We start from the raw sequence: 26,881 nt of genomic DNA on the forward strand, positions 1-26,881 counted from the left end.
AATGAATGGTCCATTTTCAACAATATCTCATATTTCTTCTTCTTGTGCTTCTAAGTACATTTGCATACGAAGTTTTCATAAGTCATATTATTCACCAACGAAACATGGAGGTTTATTGTTGTTGCCACCATCTATAAAAACAGGATTAGCGGAAGCCATAATTTCCGGATCAATGAGCAAGTTACCTTAACTTACTATGATGCAATTATAAGTATGAATGCACAATCTAAGAGTGGGTGAATTAGGTTTTATGAAATTTTCTGTTTATTCTGTAGGTGTTGTGTTTCTTAATTTTTTCATAACAACAAATGATGAACTTATGAATGATAATGCAAAAAAATAAATGTGCATAATGAATAAATAATACATGATATATCTTCTCTTTCCAAACAAAGGTAGTCCAATTCCTCCGCATCCCATGAAAGATTTTATTATGTTAGATTTTTCTATAGTCTCGCAGTAAGACTCTACTACAATCTATTAACATATACGCACCAAATATATTATGGACTTTGAGTCTTTCCAATTCAAATGACATTTTTCCAACAAACAGAAAGAACAACATATAAAATAATTCAGATGAAAATATGTTGAGCACCTAAAGCTTATATTCATTTGAATTTCCATTGGTACCTTAATTTTCATAAATAAATCCTTGATTTTCAAAGCTTATGCAAACTTGATACTTTATTTCAATCTTTTTCTTCTTTGATCTTTCTTCATTGATAAGCTTTTGTCTTTATTAAAAGTAAGTTAAGATAGATGATAAACATCTTCTTCATAATATGCGGTTAAATCTTTATCACACAAGTGTATTTTCACTTCACGATAAGGGTTATATTTATAAAATCAGTTATACACACCCTAACTTACCGTGTTCCACATTTCTCTAGTTCATGATAGTGTGTCATACAAGCGTACTACTGAACGATAATGATTCTTACTCATTTATTTAATGCCTCGTTTATTTGCTTTTATGTGTGTGACATGTAAGTTCATAATATTAATAATAATATTAAATCACATATTTAATATTATAAATACTGAGCGATATCTAACATCACTTATACTCGAGTGATGAGAATGTCATGTGATTTTAGGTAACATTTACATGATATTGAACATATGTATAACTACCCTTTTGCTATTCGTCTAATTTAAACTCAAGTCATATTATGTGTCACTCTTGCACATTTCAATACTATATTCTTTTATACTATAGTAAACTCAATAATGACAAATATGTTCAATATCCCATATTGACTAATTTCACCGTGACTGTAACACCCACATATAATATATGACAAGAATACATATTATACATTGTGTAATACTGGTACTGAAATACATAAACGCCTAGTGGCAACAGCGTACATATTACATGCCCAAAAGAAAACACTAAATGACGCTAAATATACACAAAGGTGCCCAAAATAAAACTAGGAACTAGATCATTGTAGAATGATCTCAAAATATCTACATACCAGAAAAGCCATCCAAAACATCAGATAAGCAAGGACATCATGCTATCTTGTCCTTACCCTTTGCCTGATCGGAACTACCTGAAAAATAATCAACAACATGGGGTGAGATAATAATCCCAGTGGGGTTCCCTATCTTATGGGTCCACTTGGCTCTATAAGGTTTTCTAATCTATCCAACTTAAGTCAACAAGGGAAGGAAGACTTAAGTGACGGGGAAAAGTCTCGCAATGTATGGCAACATGCTCCTGAGTTTTCACAACTCAAATAAATCACTATTCAGATTCACGAAACATCAATCCCTGAGCGGACCTATGTCTAGGGCAAGCTCAGTTCATGCATGATCGTATGATTCGACTTTCGCGGTGGATATCAGATCCTCTATGAATTCCAAGCTCAGTCCAAGTGATCGTCACCCGTATGGGCCGCTAACCTGAAAAATAATCAACAACACTCCGACACATATTTTGCAATATCATTTTTCATTCCAAACCATTAATAGTCATTCTTTAAGTCTTGATACATCTTCGATGAACCTGGATGTATGGTAAACGCACCCTTGTGAGCTTCTTCTAAACTTTTCTTTTTAGTTCGACATCGTTCAGACACAAATCCTTTTATTAAAAAGAACAACTCCATCTGTTGATCGAGTGAAACCTGGTTGAGTCAACATTCAAATCTCCCATTATCAAACCATTTTGAGTCCAAGAAAACTGAAGGTTAAGATCTCAAAACTTCTCCAATAATGCATACTCTAACATTACCAACTCAACTTTGTGTATCTCTTTCCGACTTAAGGCATTTGCAACTTTATTTGTTTTGCCTGGATGATACTTAAGCTCAAAAATCAAAATCTTCAAATACTTCATCCATCTCCTTTGTCTCATGTTCAACTCCTTCTGGTCAAATAAGTATTTCAACTCTTGTGGTTACTAAATATCTCAAAAGATACTTCATACAAGTAGTGACGCCACACCTTCAATGTAAAAAGAACAGCGGCTAGTTCCAGATCATGAGTTGGATAATTCTCTTCATGAGTCTTCAACTGACAAGAGGCATATGTTACAACTTGACTACCCTGCATTAACACACTTTCTAATCATTTCTTAGAGGCATCACAAAATACATCATAAGACTTATAAAGATCAGGGATGATTAAAACAGGAGCAGTTGTCAGTCTTTCCTTCAAAATCATGAAACTCTACTCACACTTTGAATCCGAACTAAAAGAAATTTCTTTCCGGTAAGTCTAGTCATTAATAAATCTAACTCAGAAAACCCTTTAATTAAATCCTCGATAATAACTTGCCAAACCTAATAAACTTCTGACTTCGGAGGATTTCTTTGATCTTTCCCAATTAATAACTGCCTCAACTTTAGACGAATCCACTAATACTCCTCCTTGTGATATGACATGACCAAGAAACCTCACTCCGTTCATCCAAAATTCACACTTACTTAACTTGGCAAAAAGTTGTTTCTCTTGCTTTGCTGATAGAGCCATCCTTAGATGTTATTCGTGCTATTGTGGAGTACGAGAATAAATAAGAATGTCATCAATAAAGATCACCACGAACTGATCCAAGTAATGTTGAAATATCTGATTCATTTAGTCCATGAAAACAACAGGGCATTCGTCAGACAAAAAGGCATTACAAAAAACTCAAAATGGCCATATCGGATTCTGAATGCGGTATTTGGCACATCTGAATTCTTAACTCAGATTTGATGATAGCTCGATCATAAATCAATCTTCGAGAACACACAGGCTCATTCAAGCCGATCTAGCAAATCGTCTATCCTTAGCAAGGGGTACTTGTTCTTAATGGTGACTTTATTCAACTGGCGATAATCAATACACAACCGTATACTACCATCTTTCTTCTTCACTAGTAACACTGGGAGCTCCCCATGGCGAGACACTAGGTCAGATGAAATGCTTGGTTAACAACTCTTTCAATTGATCCCTTAACTCCCTCAACTCGAGTGGTGCCACACGATACGAAGAAACGAAGATTGGATTCATCCTAGGTATCTGATCAATAGAGAATTCCACTTGCCTCACAGGAGGAAGAGAAGTGACATCCTCAGAGAAAACTTCTGGAAATTCATAAACGATGGGAATTTGTGTAACTTTCAGATTGTCGCTAGGTTCCCTGGTGAGAACCAAGAGAACCGACTTTTCCTTCTCAAACGAGATATTAACCATGTCAATCATACCTTCCAAGATAATAGTTAATACATCCTTTGGAGTAGCTTCACTAGATGGAACGATGATTAACTTCTCTTCACATCCAATAAACACTAAATTGGCATAAATCCAATTCATCCCCAAGACCATACTAACCTTCTTAAGTGGTAAGCAAATAAGATAAATCTGGATAATTCTACCATTCACCGAAAGCGGACAATTTTCATAAACCAACAGTGTCTCAACCACATCATCCATGGCGATAGTAACCACCATATGAGGAGACAAGGGAATTCGATTACAAGCCAGGATGCTTCAAACACTGAATTGATACAAAAGAGTGTGTTGTTCCACAATCACACATTACAAAACAACGATGATCATTCACGAGACACGTACCAGCAATCAAAGTATTGCTACTCTTAGCCTTCTTTGCATCCAAAGTATAAACCTGGCCGGTAGTCTTTCCTTGCACCGGATTCTTATTTTGAGGATAGTCTCTAACCATGTGACCTTCTCCTTGACACTTAAAACATCTAACTGCACCACTGATACACCTTCTGAAATGGAACTTCTTACACAATTGACATTGCGAAAGATGGTTAGGTTTTACAGGTTGCACTTGTTTTCCTTTGAAAGGTTGAGGTTTAGGCCTAAATTGATGACTTGGTCTTCCTTGATTCGTCTGGCCAACTCCATACTTATCCCTCTCCTTTTGAACTTTCTTCAAACTATTCTTAGTCACACAACATTGTCTTTGCAACTCTGCATAAGTAGTGAACCCTTTTTCTATGTTGGGTGTCCACCCATAAGCTTTCACAAGATTTAATCCACCATGAAAATCAGGAGGACTCATGCGAAAGAAATACCATAAATCACCACCCATATCTTCTTGTGGAGTCACTTGAGGATGTAGACCATCATACAACTATTGCATCATATACTGCCTGAATTGGGTTTGTTGCTGATGCATTTGTTGCGCAAACTTAGGCCACTGAAAACCTTCACTACTACTTGGTGGTTTTGGATCTGAATTTTGAGTTCTGGGTCTACCACAACCTCTGCGTCTTCCAGTCATGATCCTTAATGTCATACAAATAGGATTGAGTTTATTAGGCTTAATACTATGAATATAACATAGAGGACAACGATGACAACACACATATGAGGCAGAAAGAAATACTTATAATATTTCATGGCTAGGTCGATGATACAAAATTCTCTGATACCAATGGTAACACCCACATATAATATATGTCTAGAATATATATTATACATTGTGTAATACTGGTACTGAAAAATACCTAAACGCCTAGTGGTAATAGTGTACATATTATATGCCCAAAAAAAACACTAAATGACACTAAATATACACAAAGGTGCTCAAAATAGGAACTAGATCATTGTAGAATGATCTCAAAATATCTACACAGCAGAAAAGCCATCTAAAACATCAGATAAGCAATAACATCACGCTATCTTGTCCTTACCCTTTGCCTGATCGGAACTACCTGAAAAATAATCAACAACATGGGGTGAGATAATAATCCCAGTGGGGTTCCCTATCTTATGGGTCCACTTGGCTCTATAAGGTTTTCTAATCTATCCAACTTAAGTCAACAAGGGAAGGAAGACTTAAGTGACGGGGAAAAGTCTCGCAATGTATGGCAACATCCTCCTGAGTTCTCACAACTCAAATAAATCACTATTCAGATTCACGAAACATCAATCCCTAAGCGGACCTATGTCTAGGGCAAGCTCAGTTCATGCATGCTCGTATGATTCGACTTTCGCGGTGGATATCGGATCCTCTATGAATTCCAAGCTCAGTCCAAGTGATCGTCACCCGTATGGGCCGCTAACCCACTTAGGGTATCTTTCACCATATGGGCCTCTAACCCACTTTTGTATCCACCTATCCCCCATGTCCATAATGGTTGGGGCTCGAACCCAATTGAGGCACGAATCGTTAGAGTCGCATCCCATTAATTACTCATCTAAGCATCTCAAATAGGGATGTACTCCATAAAGGGTAAAACATTCTGAATACGTAATTAATTCCATGAAACATAACTAGATTCATCAATCATTAGGTGACTTCATTCACCAATATTCAAACAATTACAATGCATATTCCATACAAGGCGTCTCACTCTCAACTATATCAATCATTCATTCACGACCTTCACATAGGTCTCGTACAAATAATGTCGCTTTCTAATGTTATCTAAGTTATAAGTCTAACTTATGGCCTAAAAATGATCACTAGGTTAACTCACTTGATTCAACATGCAACTCTCACATTTAACATTGATTCAATACAAGTATAACATTATAAGTCATTAATAGTTGATGCAATGCATTTAGAAACATTAAAGAAATGAAATTTAGAGTTTTAGGCATGAGCCAATCGATTGGTTAGGGAGGCCCAATCGATTGGTCTATCTCACATTTCTAATTTTCAAAGAATGCAAAGGATCAATCAATTGATGTTGAGTGTGAATCGATTGACAACTGAACGAATTTCCAATTTTCAAAGTCAGTAAGTTCATGCAATCGATTGGAGTCCAATGTCAATCGACTGGTTCCTGCAAAACTCCATTTTCTTCAAAACAGAAAGACAATACAATCAATTGGTTTTTCATAAATTTCCAATCCTTCCACATCTGTGAGTGTATCCAATCGACTGGCCTGGAGAAAAGCCTAGGACCAATCGATTGGTCCCTGTTATGTTCTGAAAAATTCCTTCTGTAACATTTGGATTTCCACATGCATAATCTTGTTTCCTTTCCAATAGCTAACCCACTAATTCTTCAAACAAAATCCATCACACACACACACACACACACACACACACACACACACACACACACACACACACACACACACACACACACACACATATATATATATATATATATATATATATATATATATATATATATATCATGGGTTTCAAGTTCATAACAACAACTATAATCAATAATTTAGTCACGATAATCATGAAGAGTATAACAAAACACTTGTTCATGGAAATCATCATAATCAAGTGGAAATATTCATCATATAACATATATTCTTATAATTAACCTATGATTCTACAACCGTAATCTCTAGAAATTTTAGGATTTCTAACTAGAACCCATCTTATAAATAGAAAAGGGGAAGTTGTTGAGGATGAGGAGATGAAATGAAGATGATGAGATGAGATGATGACAAATTCAATCTTCTTGTTCCTCCAAGTCCCTTCCTCTTTCCAAGTTTTATTCTTTTCTCCCAATATCTCTTTCTCTGTTAATGTTTATACTGGTATATGGAATGCTACATGAAAGAGGTGTTACTACATGTGTGTCATTGCCCAATGGGATGAAACGAGGCATGTGGTTTCATAGAATTTGTGTAGTTAGAAATGAATAAGGGTAGTAGAAGATATTTCTAAGTAGAAATACTTTATAATATTTTCTCTACTAGAGCAATTAACCCATTATTAGTGTTACCAAAAAGTCTCAATTAATAAAAGGTCAGTTCTAAATAATATTAATTAAGTCAATCTAAATTCGCTATTCACTTTATTTATCTCAGCTGATAATTTTTAGAGCATATAGGAACTCAGTTGATCTCAACTAATATGAATATGAGTATTGAAAGAAACACAGGATATTACAGTGACCATGTATTTACAAATACAACATATCTAGTATATCACTCATGCTATGGAGAAATGATAAATTCATCTAGATCACTCATATCTTTACGTGATTGGTGGAGTTTTCGTTTAACCGACTTCATAATTGTCTTCTTACATACAATGTTTGACGACAATAAAATAATCAACTCATCATGTATGGAGCATAATAGTTTCAAGTTGAATGGTGTCATACACAATTATCATTACGCGAATAACATATATTTACACGAGACACTATGTATTTCTATAATGAATCAATCTAGTATAAATATTATTTTGGCTAATTCATCTTTTCATCATTTATGTTTTGATTTAGTAATGTTTTTGTTTGTTTTTGGGTTTCAAATCAGTCTTTTATGTTTTTCTTAATAACATTTTTCATTTATTTTTTGTTAAGGCTGCAAAACTCTAAAACTTTAATTTTGAAAGACAAGTATATATATATATATATATATATATATATATATATATATATATATATATATATATATATATATATATATATATATATATATATATATATATATATATAGTAATTAATGATATCCCCAACAAAGTATAAATACGCTAAATTGATACAAGAAGTATTAAAATCTACACCCGAGAAAGCAGGAAAAAGAAAGTTAAGCAAGGCAAAAACATGCAAGGAAAAAGAACAAGATAGGTGCTCAATACTAAACCGTTCTTGTTGTTTAAATATTTGTGTAAGAACATCTATAATGGTGTGAACTTAGTGATTCCTTAATCCTTAAGTCTTGTTGCTTATTTTTTTAACCATTGGAGTGTATTGATGAGGCAACGTTGGTTGCTTAAATTCAAGGGATGAAGCTTGCTAAAATAATCTAAAAAGTGGGGAACTTAACATTAAATATTTTTATTTTTGAACCAAATTCAATTGAAAAGTGGTTATTAAAATGTAGTATAAATAAAATAAAATAAATTGGTGGGGTCAATAATATATTGTTTATTTACATTTACTATTGAAGAAAAAGTAGTTGAAATTGCTTAGAGATTGCTTAAATGTAAGGGAATTTCTTAGTTCACCTTATATATTACTAGGGCACCACGTAAAAATTTAAAAAATTTCAGAGTTTCTAGAGATGTATCTCCGGATGCACCCTGAGTAAATAGAATTTTGACTTAACTTTAAAAATCTTTAGAGATGTGCATCGTCAAAATTACCTCGGAGATATATCTCCGGACGGTATTGACTCTATATCACTGAGTTCACACCATTATAGATGTTCTTACACAAATATTTAAGCAACAAGAACGGTTTACTATTGAGCACATATCTCCGTCTGGAACAATAAACGTGTAACACTTTTTTAAGAGTAGGATTCATGGTGAAACCAACTCCAAATCATCCTACCCATTCAACTTCACACAATCAAGATAAGTAGGAAGTAGGAATATGAAACCAACATATAGGGGATGGGGTATGTGGTTCCTGTTGTAATTTATTAAATACAAGTGTGTTCCAAAAATGATAAATGGTGGAAGTGAGTTAATGCTAATAAATGCATGAGATAACTCTTCATGAATTTGAATTTTGAATTTTGAATTTTGAATTCGGAGATTGTAACTCTTCATGAGATGTTGCAAAGGCGAAACCATGCAACTGTTGGTGAAACATGCTGCAGGCCAACCATTATGATTATTGGAAAAGGACATTGCTTCACCAAGGGTCGCTACCTTGTGAAACAATATCAACGTGGCCTATAAAAGCATAAATCCGGATTCAGAATATAACACACAAAATCCGAAAATCCTCTAAATAATTCCAGACGCTCTTCGCTGCATTCGGGTTTTCGTCGGTCTTGCGCAAACTCGATAAGACTGAATTATCATGGGTATTCCTGCATCAGAACTCTAAGACAATCGAGAGTGCTTGAAATACTATAAGGAAAGTGTTGCGTTCACGATTCAAGCCTGGATCCCTTCAATCTTTCCGAAATTTCTAACAGTCTTATAGTATCTCAAATCATGGCCACCGACGCTTCTGCTTCAAGCATCAAATTGATGAACCAGGACCTTGTTAAGTTAGATCGTTTCGATGGAACAAACTATACCCGCTGGCAAGACAAAATGACATTTCTCCTGACCACCCTGAAAATTCAATATGTCTTGGATCCTGATCTGGAGGCAATTCCAGAACCAACTGAGAATGACACTGATAAAGTCAAAAAGGAGAGAAAGAAACGAAAAGAAGATGAACTGCTTTGTCGTGGACACATCTTGAACACATTATCTGATCGTCTCTATGATCTCTACACCAATACTGCATCCGCAAAGGAAATCTGGAACGCACTCGAGTTCAAATTCAAGGCCGAAGAAGAAGGTATGAAAAAGTTTTTAATATCTAAATACTTTGATTTTAAGATGTTGGATTCCAAGCCGATTCTTGCACAAGTACACGAGTTACAGGTTCTCGTGAATAAAATAAAAGCCGTGAAAATTGACATTCCTGAAGCATTCCAAGTCGGTGCAATAATAGCAAAATTGTCACCTTCGTGGAAAGGATACAGAAAGAAATTGCTGCATAGTTCTGAGGACTTTTCTTTGGAGAAACTTCAGAAACACCTTCGTATCGAGGAGGAAACGAAGGATCGAGAAAAAACTGAGTCTGCTGGATTTGCTAAAGCAAATGCTGTTGCCGCTAAAGGAAAGAAAAAATATGATGGCATGAAAAACCATCTCGGCCCAAGGAAAGAACACAACAAGTTCAAGATTTCTGGCGGACCAAAAGGTACTAAAAATGGTTGTTATGTATGTGGTAAACCCGGACATTATGCTCGAGATTGCAGGCACAATAATTCCAAAAATGACGTCAATGTTGTTCATGCCGATGACGACATAATCGCTACGGTAAGCGAAATTATGGCAATCAAAGGCAAAGTGCAAGGATGGTGGTATGACACATGTGCAACTGTGCATGTATCTTATGATAAAACAACATTCAAAACCTATATCGAAGTCAATGATGGACAAGAAGTGCAAATGGGAAATGAAGTGTGATCTAAAGTCGTTGGAACAGGATCCGTCGAACTCAACTTCACTTCCGGAAAGAAAGTCACTCTTGTTAATGTGCTTCATGTTCCTGATATGAATAGAAACCTTGTTAGTGGGGACTTTTTGGGAAAACCGGGTATTAAATCTGTATATGAATCGGGCAAATTAATATTGACCCGTAATGGTATATTTGTAGGAAAAGGATATTCCGTTGAAGGAATGATCAAACTTTATACTACCGACAATATTATTAATGAAATTTCTAATTCTGTTTATATGCTTGAATCTATTTCCTCATGGCACTCTAGATTGGCACATATTGGTATTAGTACTATGAATAGACTAATTAAATCCGGTTTGATATCAAGCAACATTCATGATTTCGGAAAATGTGAAATATGTGTTAAATCAAAAATGATAAAGAAACCTTTCAAAAGTGTTGAAAGAAAAACAAACGTGCTAGATCTTGTGCACTCTGATTTGTGTGAATTTAATGGTATGTTGACCCGTGGGGGAAACCGTTATTTTATAACGTTTATCGACGATTGCTCTAGGTTCACACATGTATATCTCTTAAAGCATAAAGATGATGCTTTTAATGCCTTTAAGTCATATAACCCAGAAGTAGAAAATCAATTAAGTACAACTATAAAAGTACTTAGGAGCGATAGAGGCGGAGAATATTTCTCAGCATAATTTAATGCATATTGTGAAGAATATGACATCATACACGAATGTTCTGCGCCCCGCACACCACAACAAAATGGCATGGCCGAAAGAAAAAATAGAACATATCAAGAGATGATAAATGCTATGTTAATGCATTCAGAATTACCATTTAATTTATGGGGTGAAGCACTATTGTCCGCATGTCACATAATGAACAAGATTCCTTTAAAAACAACTGGTATTTCGCCATATGAGAAATGGAAAGGAAGACCACCAAGTATTGGTTATTTCAGAGTGTGGGGGTGTGTAACTTATTACAAGAACATGGATCCCAAAAGGACAAAATTGGGTCCTCGAGGAATCAGATGTGCCTTCATAGGATATGCACCAAATAGCAAAGCATACAGACTTCTAAATCTAAAGTCTAATGTAATTGTTGAATCCAGAGATGTGGAATTCTTTGAAAATCTCATCACAAAGGATAAGGGACCTGAAAATCCCACAATTGAAGAATCTCGTGACAAAGATTCTACACGAATTGTTGAAACACAATCAAAACCAAGGAGAAGCAAAAGGGTACAAAAAACTAAGGATCTAGGACCAGATGAAATCAATTCCCAACTCATTTCTCTTTATTTAGTTGAAGGAAATAGCAAGAATGATGTTCATAAAATTCCTATTATTCTTCAAGTAGAAGATGATCCTAAAACATATAAGGAAACAGTGGCTTCTAGGGACGCTTCTTTTTGGAAAGATGCTATCCAAGATGAAATGGATTCAATTATGTCAAATCATACTTGGGAACTAGTTGATCTTTCGAAGGGATCAAGACCCATTGGATGCAAGTGGATGTTTAGAAAAAAATATCATAGTAACGGTACATTAAACATCTACAAGGCTAGACTAGTAGCAAAAGGATTTAGACAAAAGGAAGGTGTCGATTATTTTGACACATATGCACCGGTAGCAAAAACTACGACAATTAGAATCCTGTTTGCACTAGCTTCCTTGAATAACCTTATTGTTCATCAAATGGATGTTAAAACAGCATTCCTAAACGGAGATCTCGATGAGGAGATCTACATGGAGCAACCAGAAGGCTTCATGCTTCCTGGAAATGAACAAAAGGTATGCAAACTTGTTAAGTCTTTATACGGTTTAAAACAGGCACCAAAACAATGGCATCAAAAATTTGACACCGCCATAATTTCAAATGGGTTTGTTCCAAACTCTTGTGACAAATGCTTGTACACAAAGGTGCGCGGAAGTGTTGTGATATTTCTATGTCTATATGTTGATGACATGTTGATTATCATCAATGAAATGAATGGAATATTAGAAACAAAGAAAATTTCGACTTCCACATTCAAGATGAAAGATCTTGGACTAGTTGACACTATATTAGGGATCAAAGTAAAACGAAATAGTGGGGGTTATGAACTTAATCAAACATATTATATTGAGAAAATGTTGGAAAAGTTCAAACACCTAAACTTTAAGGAAGTAAACACTCCATTCGATCCTAGTGTCAAACTTCAAAAGAACAATGGGAGAACCGTGGCACAACTGGAATATGCAAGTGCAATTGGATGTCTAATGTACTTAATGCAATGCACCAGACCTGACATGGCTTTTGCAGTTAGTAAGATGAGTAGATTTACTAGCAATCCAAATGATGAACATTGGAAGGCCATTACTAGGATTTTTGGATATTTGTTAAAGACCAAAAATCTTGGCCTTCATTATGGTAAGTTTCCTGTCGTACTAGAAGGATATACCGACGCAAGTTGGATATCAAGTGTTGGAGATTATAAATCTACAACTGGGTGGATATTCATATTAGCTGGAGGTGTGATTTCTTGGAAAAGCAAGAAACAAATATGCATTACTCTCTCAACCATGGAATCAGAGTTTGTGGCTCTTGCGTCTGCTGGACAAGAAGCAAAATGGTTAAAGGACCTCTTATTGGAGGTTCCGTTAGCTAAAGACAATGTTTCAAAAGTATTGATACATTGTGATAGTCAAGCCACCCTGGCTAGAGCGTTCAGTGAAGTGTACAATGGAAAGTCTAGACACACAGGTCTTAGACACTCTCTCGTGAGAAAAATGATAAAGGATGAGATCATTTCACTAACATATATACACACAAGCTATAATTTGGCTGATCCATTTACTAAACCACTGGACAGAGATTTAGTAAAGACTACCTCGAAAGGTATGGGATTAAAACTCCTTGAATAAGGGTTCCGACAATGATAGCAACCCAATCTGAAGTTAACATGTCTTAACCTAAGATTCAATGGGTAACAACAAGTCGTTGATTCGGAAGGTTATGCAACATTATGCGATAATGTTGACGATTACAAACTGAGGGTTGAGTTTTCAAAGAAACTCTTAATGAAGTTCTATATCAAGGAGGATACGTATCTCAAGAGATAGATACGAATTGAACTTCACCTATATGAACTTCAAGATGGTGCCGTCTTAAGGTGAGAGTTGGAGTTTCTCTCATGAAAAAATTCATGAAAACAGGAAAAACACATGGCCATAAATAGTGTTAGGCGAGATATGTAGGCGAAGAACCTCTAAAAGTGTGTGTATAGCAACGCCGGTCTGATCACATGGGATAATGGTTCAAAGCATAGCTACCTAACGTTCCGATTAGGCTTTGCGTTGTCTTTACTAAGGTTAAGTTCAAATCGAAAGATACCTAACTGTATTAACACTTTTGCTTTCTATATTCTGGAATTGGATTTTTCATTATTAGAACAAGTGGGGGATTGTTGTAATTTATTAAATACAAGTGTGTTCCAAAAATGACAAATGGTGGAAGTGAGTTAATGCTAATAAATGCATGAGATAACTCTTCATGAATTTGAATTTTGAATTTTGAATTCGGAGATTGTAACTCTTCATGAGATGTTGCAAAGGCGAAACCATGCAACTGTTAGTGAAACATGTTGCAGACCAACCATTATGATTATTGGAAAAGGACATTGCTTCACCAAGGGTCGCTATCTTGTGAAACAATATCAACATGGCCTATAAAAGCATAAATCCGGATTCAGAATATAACACACAAAATCCGAAAATCCTCTAAATAATTCCAGACGCTCTTCGCTGCATTCGGGTTTTCGCCGGTCTTGCGCAAACTCGATAAGGCTGAATTATCTTGGGTATTCCTGCATCAGAACTCTAAGACAATCGAGAGTGCTTGAAATACTATAAGGAAAGTGTTGCGTTCACGATTCTGAAATTTCTAACAATTCCTATCACTATAGACCGGAACACGAGAAAAACAACTCCTTATAATTATTGACTGTGAAATACAGAACTCTAATTCTATTAAGAATCGAGAATGTCTCATAAAATCTAAGAGCAGCCAAACGGTGGATTTTTCTCGTGATGCTCCAACGTGGCAAACAGAGTGATTGGAGTTGGTCAGGCTGGCCAATATAACAATAAGATTACTTAAATAAAATAATAATAAAAATTGATAGTTTATAAATACTTTATAATTAAATACTAGTATATTATTTTTGTTTGATAGTAGTTTATTTGTTCAATTGTTGCGGGCCCAGTATGAGATTTTCAAAATTGCACCATTAAAGACAAAAATTTAATAAGTTATTTTGAAATGAATGGGACCCACAAGGAACCATTAGAGCATAAACATCGGTGCCATATCATTGTTTCTTCACAGAAACCAAAACCATTTTGTGAGAAATTGATGGATGTTTGGAAAATTTGACCGTTCTTTAATTTCACAACATTGTTCTGCATGAGAGTGTTTTTTTAGCATTTCTTTACAATTAAAAATTATACATAATTAAATTTAAGGTATATTGTGGTATTTAATGAGTCTTATTTTAGAGTATTGGATTAGTTGTATGAATATTTAAAAAAATATAGATAAATTGTTTAAATAATTGAAAAGTATATAATACAGTAATATAAAAAATTATTAATAGGATTCATTTAAAAAACTCAAATGATTGTTATGGATATGAATGCTTTTAGATAGAGATCATCAATGGAGATGCTGTAATAAAAATTGTCAAAAGGAAACAGTGTTCAGATCTGTTACTGCCAAATTCAGCATTGTAGTACATTTTATCAATTTTTCTGAGTGGCTAGTGGAACTAGCTCCTGCATAGCAACACATTCCAATAAAAACATCGATAACTGTATTCACTTTCCTTCAATTTTTCAACACGTGAACCCCACCCATGAAATGCACCAGCCTGTATCCAACCTTCAAAACAAAAAGCTATTCAAACTTCAATCCCATGCCCGAGTAATTTACGGCCACTTTTTCAAACCAAAAAGAAAAACCAGTATCCCAAAGTCTCTCTCCTTTTTACTTTCACTCAAACCTTGTTTTTTCTGTTAAAACTTCTAACTTATGAACCATGCATCTTCATCTTCGACCACCATTCACCATCCTCAAACTCGTTCTACTAACACTCCATCTCCAACTACAACCCATTCTCACTCTCTCCCCCTGCAAAACCTCATGTGGCACCATTCCCATAAACTACCCATTCGCCTTAGAAGACGGTTGCGGCTCACCCCAATTCCGACACATGTTCAACTGCACGACCACTGAGCTATTCTTCCAAACACCTTCCGGCTCATACAAAGTTCAAACCATTGACTACAACAAACAAACAATGACCCTCTACGACCCATCAATGTCAACCTGCTCCATTCTTCAACCACATCACGACTTCATCATGACGGATATTCAATCTGCTATAATCCCTCCATCACAAGACACAGTTTTCGTTCTGCTAAACTGCTCCATAGACTCACCTATCCTCAACCATTACAAATATCTTTGCTTCAACTTTGAAGGACACACTTGCGACGAGCTTTATGGTGGTTGTAATGCTTTTAGGGTGTTTCATTTGTTGACGAATAGTTCTCCACCTTGCTGTTTTACTAGCTATAATACTGTGAAGTTTATGAGTATGAATATTTTGGATTGTACACATTATACTAGTGTGTTTAATAGTGATAAATTGAAAGGTGTTGGTCCTTTGGATTGGGTTTATGGGATTAAACTTTCTTTTAGTTTGCCGGATGTTGGATGTGAAAGTTGTAAGCAATCTGGTGGGACTTGTGGGTTTGATACTGATACTGAAGGTCTTCTTTGTCTCTGCTCAAGTTTCACTAATTCAACAAGAGAATGTGGTAAGATCCTTTGATTTCTACTATGGTGTTGGTTAATATGAATATGTTTGTATAATGCTTAGTATAGAAATGTGTTATAAATAAACACTTATCCTATAAGTGTCCTAACCGATAGTTTATGTTTCTGTTTTATATCTCAGCTGGTGGAAGTATGATATCAGAAGGATTGAACAATGCTCCTTGGACAAAGCCCCTGTTGGTTTTGCTTCTTGTAGTTTTGCTTCACAATATGATGGGGCTACTTTGAGATCAGTTTTAAGTTTAGTTGTGTTCCAAATCCACTCCTTCTGATAGTGTAGTCTAGTTGTATGCTTCTTTGAGAATTGAGATTATTGGCCACTTTCTCTACCTCTCTAGTGATGCAAAGTGAATAGTTTTCCAAAACAGGAAAGGCACATCTTCTTAGTTTTACATGTTCACAATGAGCATGCTAATTGGACCTATTAATGTAATGTCTAATTATCTTGATATATTGCCATCCAAGCCAATTGTTCCACTTTATTTATATAACAGACTTTTAATTTCACTGCCTGTTACTTATCTAACACTTAATTAGAGTGTATGTTGCTAAGAAAGTAGTTTATGATGCATTTTACATTACAGTTTTAATTGTCAATAGGATTGAATGTACAAATATTATTTATTAGTGCAGATTTATTGGTATTTAAACCATTATTTTGTAATTATGTATTGATTAAATAGTTTTATAGAAGTTATAAATTATATTAAGAGTATAAAAAGGAGAATAGTACAACAAGAGTACACATTTTTAGATACTAAATTCTAAGTTTAACATGGTATTAAAGCTCTAGGTCATGTTGATGATACCAACTTGATTTCTAGCAAAACAATCAACAAGGAGGCATATGTGAGATGGGAGGTCAAAGATGCACAAGTTATGACATAGATCGTAGGCTCTGTTTATCTATTATTGTCCACAATCTCCGATATTTTACCACAACAACTAGGATGCGGGAATATCAAAAGAAAATTTATAGTAACATAGTGTTCGCAAGTTCCAACTTGAATATGAAATTTCTAGTTTTTAGCAAGAAAAAACCTTCCTTTATGAATTTTATTCTCATTTCATGAATCTTTGGGTTGGATATACTGACATTGTTTTAAAAAAGTTATTGAGAAACAAGTGTGAGTTGTGTAAGTCTCATGTTACTTGAAAAAATGGAGGTTAAATATTTTATAAGTGAGAGGACTCTAACATCCATTGCCTTAAAATTTTGGATGAATATATGGTGTCTCTCTCACTTATTTAGATGAATCTTTGACCTTTAGGTGAGTGGTATTAGAGAAAATGATTCGAGTAAGAAATTGACTCCTTGTATGAAAGTCTTCTTGACATGGTAGTGATCAAGTGACGTGTTCCTTTGAAGTTCTTGTGATGAGATATGTGTGTCTGTCAATGGTGAGACAAGTATGTAGATGAAAGAGCTTCGACTTGAGAGAGAGTATAATGGATAAACTCACACTTTAGGGGGGAGATTTTGCGAAACAAGTGTGAGTTGACTAAGTCTCGCATTGCTTGAAATAGTGGAGGTTGATCACTTTATAAGTGAGATGACTCGTACACCCATTGTCTTAAGGTTTTAGGTGAATATGTGGTCTCTCTTTCACTTGTTATGGTGAGCCTTTTATCTTTAGGTGAGTGTTGGACCCAATGCAAATGCTTCTCTTTCATGATGACCCATCAAATTTGTCAACAGAGGGACAAACTATAGTCCAACTAATCCATAAGACCACAAAATGAGACCAATTTCTTATGAAATTGAGATATGAATTTGAGGGTATTTGGATGGACCTCGTGAGTAGAGATATTGTCCCTTATTTATATGAATGTCAAAATGAATTGCTTTGAGAATAATGTCTCCCAACTCAAACAACCATGGAACAAAAGAAATTGTGATTCCATCCTATGGCGTATGTCGAATAAGGCAAACCTTTATGGTGTGACATGAGTAATGTCCAATGCTTCTACTACAAAGGTCTTGGACATTTTGTTTTCCATTGTTCTAAAAAATTCTGCAAGTACTGCAAAAAAGAATGTCACATCGTTAAGGAATGTCCGACTAGGCCACCAAAGAGAAATGTTACAACATTCACTGCATTTGCCCACTCTACTTCAGTTGTTCCCCGAGATCATAATCTTTGTTAAGTTTGTGCTAACTTTAACACTTGAAATGGTTCAACAAATAATTGTTTATGCATTTTCTGCACTTGAACTTTCAAATAGAGCTTTTTCATCTACTTCTCCTTGGTATTTTGACTCCAGAACATCTAATCAAGTTATCAACAATGTTATCATAAAGGGGGAATATACATCTCATTCATCTCAATAATTCTTGCAAGAAAATGACATATTATCACAAGGGTCATATCCTTCCACACCCCAACAAAACTGGATAGTGAAAATAAATAATCGTCATTTCTTTGATGTGGTTCACACCTTAATGTTGAACTCCTTTATGCCCCCTGATTTTGGTGTGAAGCATTATCCACCGTTATTGTGAAGAATATATTTATCATTTATCTTACTTTAGTTTTGATGAAGACAAAACTTATCTAGAATAAATATCAACAAAAAAAAAGTTTGGAATCAAGATTCAAGAATGCATAAGTTTATGAATATTTTGGAATTCAAAAGGAATTGATCATGGAGTAAAGTATACAATATCAATTCATTTGTATAAAATTTTAGGTGCTCAAAAACCTTCATCTCATCTTCTCTAAAGATTTCCCAAATATCCATACATCATACATTATCATACCATAACTTTTCAAAGGCCAAAATTCAAACTTTTCAATAGTGTAGTCGATTCTACTATTCATGTAATCGATTACATGATATTTATGCCAGCCAAAATTTGAACATTGTAAATGGTGTAATCGATTACACTAAAGGCGTAATCGATTACACCTGCGAGAAATTATGAAAAGACAGAACCATTGTGATTCCAATTCATTGCAATTATTCATGGATCTTCCAAAAAAAATTGTATTGAATCCTAAAGGAATCATAGGATGTATTCAAGATAAAATACACCAGACTTTAAACTGACCTCTTTTATTCAATTTTTTAAACAATTCAATCACATTCCAAATGTTCAATCACAAACTTCACGAAAACTTTTTATATATAATTTTCATATATTATAGAAAAGTTTCTTCAAACCTTTGAGCACTTAAGTTCTATATAATTGTGAATTATTTATTGGAAAAGGAAAATTAAATATTTGAATTTTGGAAAGCGTCCAAAATCATTGTTACTCAAAGTATCTTTTTATCATACTATTGTAACTTGTTCACCAAGGTGTGGTGATAAGCATTTGTAGAAGAAAGTGATGTGTTTTCTCTAAGTGTTGTAAAAAAGAAGTTGTGTGTTTTCTTGCTTATGTTAGAATATTGTAAGAGAAGTCTTGATGTAAGGCTCGTAAAAAGATCTAACATAGTGGGAAGCCCTTTAAGGTGTGAATGGACTATGTGTACCATTGGTTGATAAGGGGAACTAAGATAGTTCTTTGTGTTCATTTATCTTCCACCATTTTAAATATCTATTTTTTATTGCTAAGTACATATTTTTATCATATCCAAAGATAATCAATATCATAGCACGGAGTTGACAACAATTGGGCAACCTTTATTCACTCCCTATTTCAGGTTACATCTCATAGTTAAAATTGACATTAAAACAGATTAAGATAACTTGCTCCTCGGTCTAGGTAGAATTGGCTTCCGTAAAACCGTTCCTAGCCGATGGTGACAACAACAACAAACCACCATATTTCATTAGAGAAATTATGACTTATGGAAAATTTATATGCAAATGTACTTAGAAGTACAAGGAGATTAAATATTGGATGTTGTCAACAATGAAACCTATCTTTCTACAAATTTCACAAAAAATATAGAACTACCAAAGGTGAAAGGCTCTTAGAATGGTGACGGGAAGAAAAAAGTGTTGTTTGACACGAAGGCAAATAACATATTTGTATCTGCCTTGGAAATGGACAATTTTTTTCCTGAGTATCAAATTGCAAAACAACCAAAAAAAATTATGATACATTGGAATTAAGACATGAAGGCATGGAGGAAGAAAAAAAAAATCAAAATCGAACACCTTATCTCCAAAATATGAATTGTTCAGAATGCTACCCCCATGAAAATATTTTTGATTTGCAAAAGAGATTCCCATGCTTGACAAACTATTTTATGACTCTTGGAAAATATTCACAAATGATAATTTAAATATCAAAGTTCTTATATAATTGTCTAGAGCATTGTAACCAAAAGTGTTAGTAATATCCGAGAAGAAGAGTCTTTCTAAAATGCCATTGGCAGTATTATTTGGCAAACTTCAAGAATATGAACTGGAACTTGATTGATTGAAAATACATGAATTCAATCATAAAAAATTAGAGAGGCATAGGTGGCTTAAAGTTAAAGTAAAATCCCTTGTTTTGAAATTTAAACATGATATTGATCAAGAAGAAGAATCCAAATTCAAAGATGATGCACTAATCAAAAAATTTGAAAAACTCTTAATAAAGGAAAAGCCAAATGAAAATGGTCAAAGGGAAGCATCAACTTCAAGAAATAAATTTACTTGTTTTGAATGTGGAAGAAGAGGTCATGTCAAAAGTGAGTGTCATACTCTTCAAAAAAATATCAAAATTAACAACAAAAAGAATAGGAAATCGAAAAGAGCATATGTGGCATGGCAAGACAATGAAGTAAGTTCATTTTTAAATGAAGAATAAACAAATAAGACATTAATGGCTTCACACTATTCTGATGATGAAGAAAACGAGGTTAGTGATCTTTAACCATCTTATGATGAATTACATAATGCTTTTGTTGAATTGCATGCAGAATGTTCGACACTCTCTAGAACATGCCAAAACAAAATAAAAAATTATCTCTAGAAAGTAAGGCTAATAACATAAAAGTAGAATTAGAGCAAGTCAAAATTCAGCACATAATAAATGTGAAACTCTTGAATAAAAAATTGTTGAATTGAACTAAGTCTTAAAGAAATATGAGAAAGGAAAACTTGGTTTAGAAAACGTGCTAAACCAATAAAGATAGTCAAATGATAAATATGAGCTTCGATACTCTAAATTTGATAAACCAAGTACAAGTCAAATTATATTTGTTAAGACTAACAATAAATTCAACAATGAGGAATAAAAAAAATGTTCATCATAAGAAGGCATATGTTAAAAATATTTCTTATATTTAAAAAATAAGAATTTCTTTAAGCCTACATGTTTTTATTACAATACAAAGACCACACTCCTAATGCTTGTTATATAAAAAATATTGGCATTTCTAATGGTGAGTATGTGTGGGTAAGGAAAAAAATTAATTCTAAAAGACCCAAAGAATATTGGGTACACCCATAAAGTAATATTGATTGTTTATTGTATGTATGCTTGGAGACCATGTGCTAAAATTATAAAATTAAGATTGGTTGTTCAAAATATAAGAAGATCATATGATATGGTAAAATTAAAAAGTAGATCAACTTTAGATCATTCCACAAATCTTTTCAATAAAAGATATGGTGTTCCTGTTTTATTGATGTATGTTGTTGTTGAGTTTATTATAATGTATGAAAAATATTTGTTTCACTAACAATTCATTGAACATGCATTCATTTAAAATGATTTAGAAAATAATACTTTGAAAAATAAGTTATATTTGAAATACAACTTAGATCAAACATGTTTTTCGAATTGCATCCATTTTGTAATTCATCAATATGGCTCTTTAACACATACAACTTGGCTTATTGCCCCAAATTATTCAAAACAACTGTTCATTCTCTATTAATTTATATTTCAAAACATTAAATATATTGAGAAATTAAATCATCTCCATCGTTGTAATCATAATAATCGTCATTGTTGATTAAAATAATGATAACGATGACGATGATGATTCAGAAATAATCAACATATTGATGCTTTGCAAAATAAACTAGGAATGAACGGTTGTTTTGAAGAATTTGGGGAATTGAATCAAATATTACGTGTTAAGAAGTAAGAGATTAATTACGGTATGAATGCAATTTTAAAAATAGTGGTTCATTTAAGTTGTTTTTCAAGAAGAATTTAGTTTTTCAAATAATTATCTTCTACATCTAGCTGTATATGTTTAGTGAGGTGTAAAAGAAAATAATTCACATATTTTATAACAACTCAATGTACTTTTCTTAACGGCTACCTTCTGTAATTGTGGTGAAATGGTGATTATATTCCAAATAAATTGTTGATGCTACTGGGGTTCAAACACATGACCTTAATATATATCACAATGGTTATTTAATATAACTATTGTGATAGATAGCCCGCTATCTATCTTATAACCACTGTCACACGCTCGTTGTGGAAACCATCATACATACAATCACATGCTACCTAACAACGGACTTAAAACCGTCATTATATGTGTTTCGCAATCGTCATAATATGTATTTTATGTAGTAGTGTCATAAAAATTGGGAGATTGTGAAAAAGATGTTCATCATTATCTTAGTTTAGTTTTAATGAAGATACAATTTTATTTAGTAGAAATATCAAAGAAGAAAAAGTTTGAAATCAAGAATCAAGAATGTATAAGCTTATGGATATTTTGGAATTTAAAGGGAATTGATCATGAAGTAAGGTATACAATATCAATTAATTTGTATAAAATTTCAGATGCTCAAAAAACTTCATCTCATATTCTCTAAAGGTTTCCCAAGCATCCATGGATCATCCACTATCTAGCCATAACTTTTCAAAGGCCGAAATTCACAATTTCAATAGTGTAATCGATTATATTATTCAAGTAATCAGTTACATGATATCTCTACCAAACAAAATTTGAACTTTGTAAGGGGTATAATCAATTACACTAAAGGTGTAACCAATTACACCGGTTAGAAATGGTGAAAAATCCGAACCATTATGATTTCAATTCATTGTAACTGTTCATGGGTCTTCCCCAAATCATTGTATCAAATCCCAGAGGCATCATAAGATGTATTTAAGCCAAAATACATCAGATTTTAAACTTATCTCTTTCGTTCAAATTTACAAACAATTCAATCATATTTCAAGTGTTCAATCACAAACTTAATGGAAAGTTTTTTTTTGTTGCATAATTTTCATATATTATACAAACCTTTGAGCATTTAAATTTTATATAATAGTGAATTGTTTATTGGAAATAGAAGATCAAATTTTTTAGTTTTGGAAAGTGTTCCAAATCATTGTTGTTATAAATTCTGGCTTGATGCCTTTCTCATTGTATTTGATACTATATATAATAGTGTCGGTAATTACAACTCATAATGAATAATCATAACTAATTACAGCTCTTAATTACTAATTTTCTATTCTATGAATGTAAATTATTTACAATAAATGTGTTTGATTATTTCCTTATTAACATCCCCCCTCAAATTGATGCGGCTGGTCAAGGAGCATCAATTTGCTAACAAGAAATTGATGTCGTGGGCGTGGAACAGCCTTGGTAAGAATATCTGCAACCTGCAACTGAGTACTGACGTGAGGAAGTGATATTATTCGATCATCGTAGGCGTCACGTATTGAATGACAATCAACTTCGATATGTTTGGTGCGTTCATGAAAAACAGGATTTGCAACAATTTGAATGGCACTTGTATTGTCAGCATAAAGTAAAGTTGGCTCTGTTTGGGGAAATCCAAGTTCAGCCAAAAGACCACGAAGCCAAAGTATTTCTGAACAAGCAGCAGACATGGCACGATACTCTTATTCAGTGGAAGATTTAGAAACTCTTGCTTGCTTCTTACTTTTCCAAGAGATCAATGAAGAACCAAGAAACATGCACCAACCAGTAACAGATCGACGAGTATCAGGACACCCTGCCCAATTAGCATCACTATAAGCACTCAATTGAAGAGAAATTCCAACGGAAAAGAATAATCCGCGGTGAGAGGTTCCCTTTAAGTAGCGAATTATACGACGAACCGCAGCTAAGTGAAGATGGCGAGGAGAATGCATGAATTGACTTACTTGTTGAACAGCAAAAGATATGTCAGGGCGAGTAATAGTCAAGTAGTTGAGGCTACCCACAAGTTGGCGATACAATAAGGGATCAGGCAAAAGATCACCATCATCACGATGATATTTAACATTAACCTCAAGAGGAGTATCTACCGGATTAGCCGATTCGAGACCAGCCATAGAAATCAGATCTGTAGCATATTTTTGTTGATGGAGAAAGATGCCCTTGGATGTAGAATGAACCTCAAGACCAAGAAAATAATGTAGATTACCCAAATCTTTCATGTGAAATGAGGCCTGTAACTGTTGCTTAAGTCGCTGAATGGAAGCATGATCAGAACCAGTAATAACCATATCATCAACATACAAAAGAAGCAGAACTATACCCGCAGATGTATTATGAATAAATAAAGAGGAATCATACTGACTCTGAGTAAAGGAGAATCCAAGTAGAGTGGAACGGAATTTCTCGTACCATGCTCTAGGTGCCTGTTTCAAACCATATAAGGAGCGTTTGAGTTTGCACACGCCTTTAGATGAAGAGAATAAGCCTTGAGGTGGAATCATATAAATATCTTCTGTCAGGTCACCATGAAGAAAAGCATTCTTCACATCCATTAGATGAAGAGACCACCCACTAGAAGCAGCTATAGAGATGATCGTACGAACAGTTGTCATTTTGGCAACCGGTGCAAATGTCTCATCATAATCAATTCCATATTCCTGCTTGTTTCCTAAAGCAACCAAACGAGCCTTGTAACGGTTAAGGGACCCATCAGAATTTAATTTCACAGAATACACCCATTTGCAACCTATAGGTTTGACATCAGGAGGACAAGAGACAATATCCCATGTGAAATTCTCTTGAAGAGCTTGAAGCTCTTCATTCATTGCTTTTATCCATCGCACATCTTTAACAGCCTGTGAGTAACAAGTAGGAAGAGATATGCTAGAGAGTGTGGCAGTCAGAGAAGTATGTGAGGAATCATAACTGTCTGGTGAATATCTATCTGGTGCGCGAGATATTCTACCAGAACGTCGTGGTTCAACCGATACAGGATCAGGTGGCGGTTCAGCGACGGGAAGGGGTGTGGGAACCTGCTGCCTGTTTTGTCTAACATATACATGACCTGGTTTATAACGTTCAATAGATTGAGGCATAATAGAAAACTTAGGAAGAGTAACAATATCATTAATGGCAGGAGAAACACAGGGAAACATAAACTGATTATCAAAAAATGTCACATTTCTAGAAATGCGAAAACGATGGTTAGTGACATCATAACACACAAATCCCTTATGAGAGTGACTATATCCCATAAATGCACATTGAACGGATTGTGCTCCAAGCTTATGTCTTTCAAAAGGAGGTAAGTGAACAAAACACACACATCCAAAAGTATGTAAAGCACTATAATCAGGATGAATTTTAAAAAGACGAAAGAAAGGAGAATCAAGATCAATAACCATAGAAGGAAGACGATTGATCAAGAAGACAGCTGTGGAAAGAGCCTCCACCCAAAATCGGGATGGTACAGAAGCTTGGAGAAGTAAAGTGCGTGTTACATCAAGCAAATGACGATTCTTACGTTCTGCCATACCATTTTGTTGAGGGGTATTGGGACAAGATCGTTGAGACAGGATGCCTTTTTGTTGAAGGTATTCCTGAAACTTATGAGACATGTACTCACCACCAGAGTCAGAGCGAAAAATTTTAACACTTGCTTGAAATTGAGTTTCAACATATGTCAAAAATTTCTGAAACATAGAAAACACTTCAGATTTAGAACGTAGAAAATATATCCAAGTAAAACGACTATAATCATCAATAAATGTGACAAAATATTTATAGTGAGCATGAGAAACTACGGGAGACATTCCCCATACATCACTATGAATTATCTCAAAACAAGTAGAGGCACGGTGAGCATTAGACGGAAAAGGAAGTGTTTTACTTTTAGCCAATTTGCAAACAGAACATGAAACCGAGGCATTAGAAATAACATTTTTATTTCCCAACAAACCAGTTTTACATAAATGAGACAAAACAAAAGAGTTCGGATGACCTAATTTTCTATGCCAATCCTCATAAGAATTCAAAACGTTATTACACGCAAGAGATAAATGATTAGAAATAAATTGTATTGGAAACAATCTTCCCACTTTAGGCCCCTTCGCGATCACCTTCCCGACACCTGCTCCTGCACAAGACAACCATCTCTAGAAAAGTTAACATCATAATTTTTATCTACCAATTGACCAACAGACAACAAATTGGAAGCAAGTCCGGGTGATACAAGAACATCCCAAAAGTCAGAGTTTATATCGCCAACATTAGTGATAGATAAAGTATTGCCATCAGCTATTTGAATTTTCTGATTACCATGATAAGATTATAAATTGTGCAAATATTCAGAGGAACCCGTCATGTGATTGGATGCACCAGAATCAAGAAACCATGGGCGAGAAATATTAGAAGACTTACCCTGAATTCCCAAGGCCAAAAGAGCAGAAAGTACCATTTGTTGAATTAGTTCAGGCTGTAGAGTACCATCATTAGATGCATTAGTAACAGAAGGGCCATCGGTAGAATTTGTAT

General features: G+C 34.3%; 2 protein-coding genes across 2 annotated transcripts; one reads left to right on the forward strand and one right to left on the reverse strand.

Annotated features, from left to right (window-relative positions):
* Positions 1 to 3,408: 3,408 nt before the first annotated feature.
* Positions 3,409 to 3,930, reverse strand: LOC127135918 (uncharacterized). The gene has a single exon (XM_051062542.1). The coding sequence runs from the start codon at positions 3,928 to 3,930 to the stop codon at positions 3,409 to 3,411; it is 522 nt and encodes a 173-aa protein (XP_050918499.1).
* Positions 3,931 to 15,170: 11,240 nt separating this feature from the next.
* LOC127138794 (uncharacterized) lies at positions 15,171 to 16,768 on the forward strand. Its single transcript, XM_051065325.1, has 2 exons — positions 15,171 to 16,237; positions 16,378 to 16,768. The coding sequence occupies exons 1-2, from the start codon at positions 15,454 to 15,456 to the stop codon at positions 16,482 to 16,484; spliced, it is 891 nt and encodes a 296-aa protein (XP_050921282.1). The 5' UTR covers positions 15,171 to 15,453; the 3' UTR covers positions 16,485 to 16,768.
* The last annotated feature ends 10,113 nt before the right edge of the window (positions 16,769 to 26,881 follow it).

The sequence above is a fragment of the Lathyrus oleraceus genome, chromosome 4 (assembly GCF_024323335.1).
Source record: "Lathyrus oleraceus cultivar Zhongwan6 chromosome 4, CAAS_Psat_ZW6_1.0, whole genome shotgun sequence".
NCBI lineage: Eukaryota > Viridiplantae > Streptophyta > Magnoliopsida > Fabales > Fabaceae > Lathyrus > Lathyrus oleraceus.

Bases quoted from the DNA above. Each gene is read 5' to 3' on its own strand.
- LOC127138794 (XM_051065325.1), top strand. From the start codon at position 15,454: ATGCATCTTCATCTTCGACCACCATTCACCATCCTCAAACTCGTTCTA. The intron at 16,238-16,377 runs GTAAGATCCTTT...TTTATATCTCAG, and splicing joins TAATTCAACAAGAGAATGTG to CTGGTGGAAGTATGATATCA.
- LOC127135918 (XM_051062542.1), bottom strand. From the start codon at position 3,930: ATGGATGATGTGGTTGAGACACTGTTGGTTTATGAAAATTGTCCGCTT.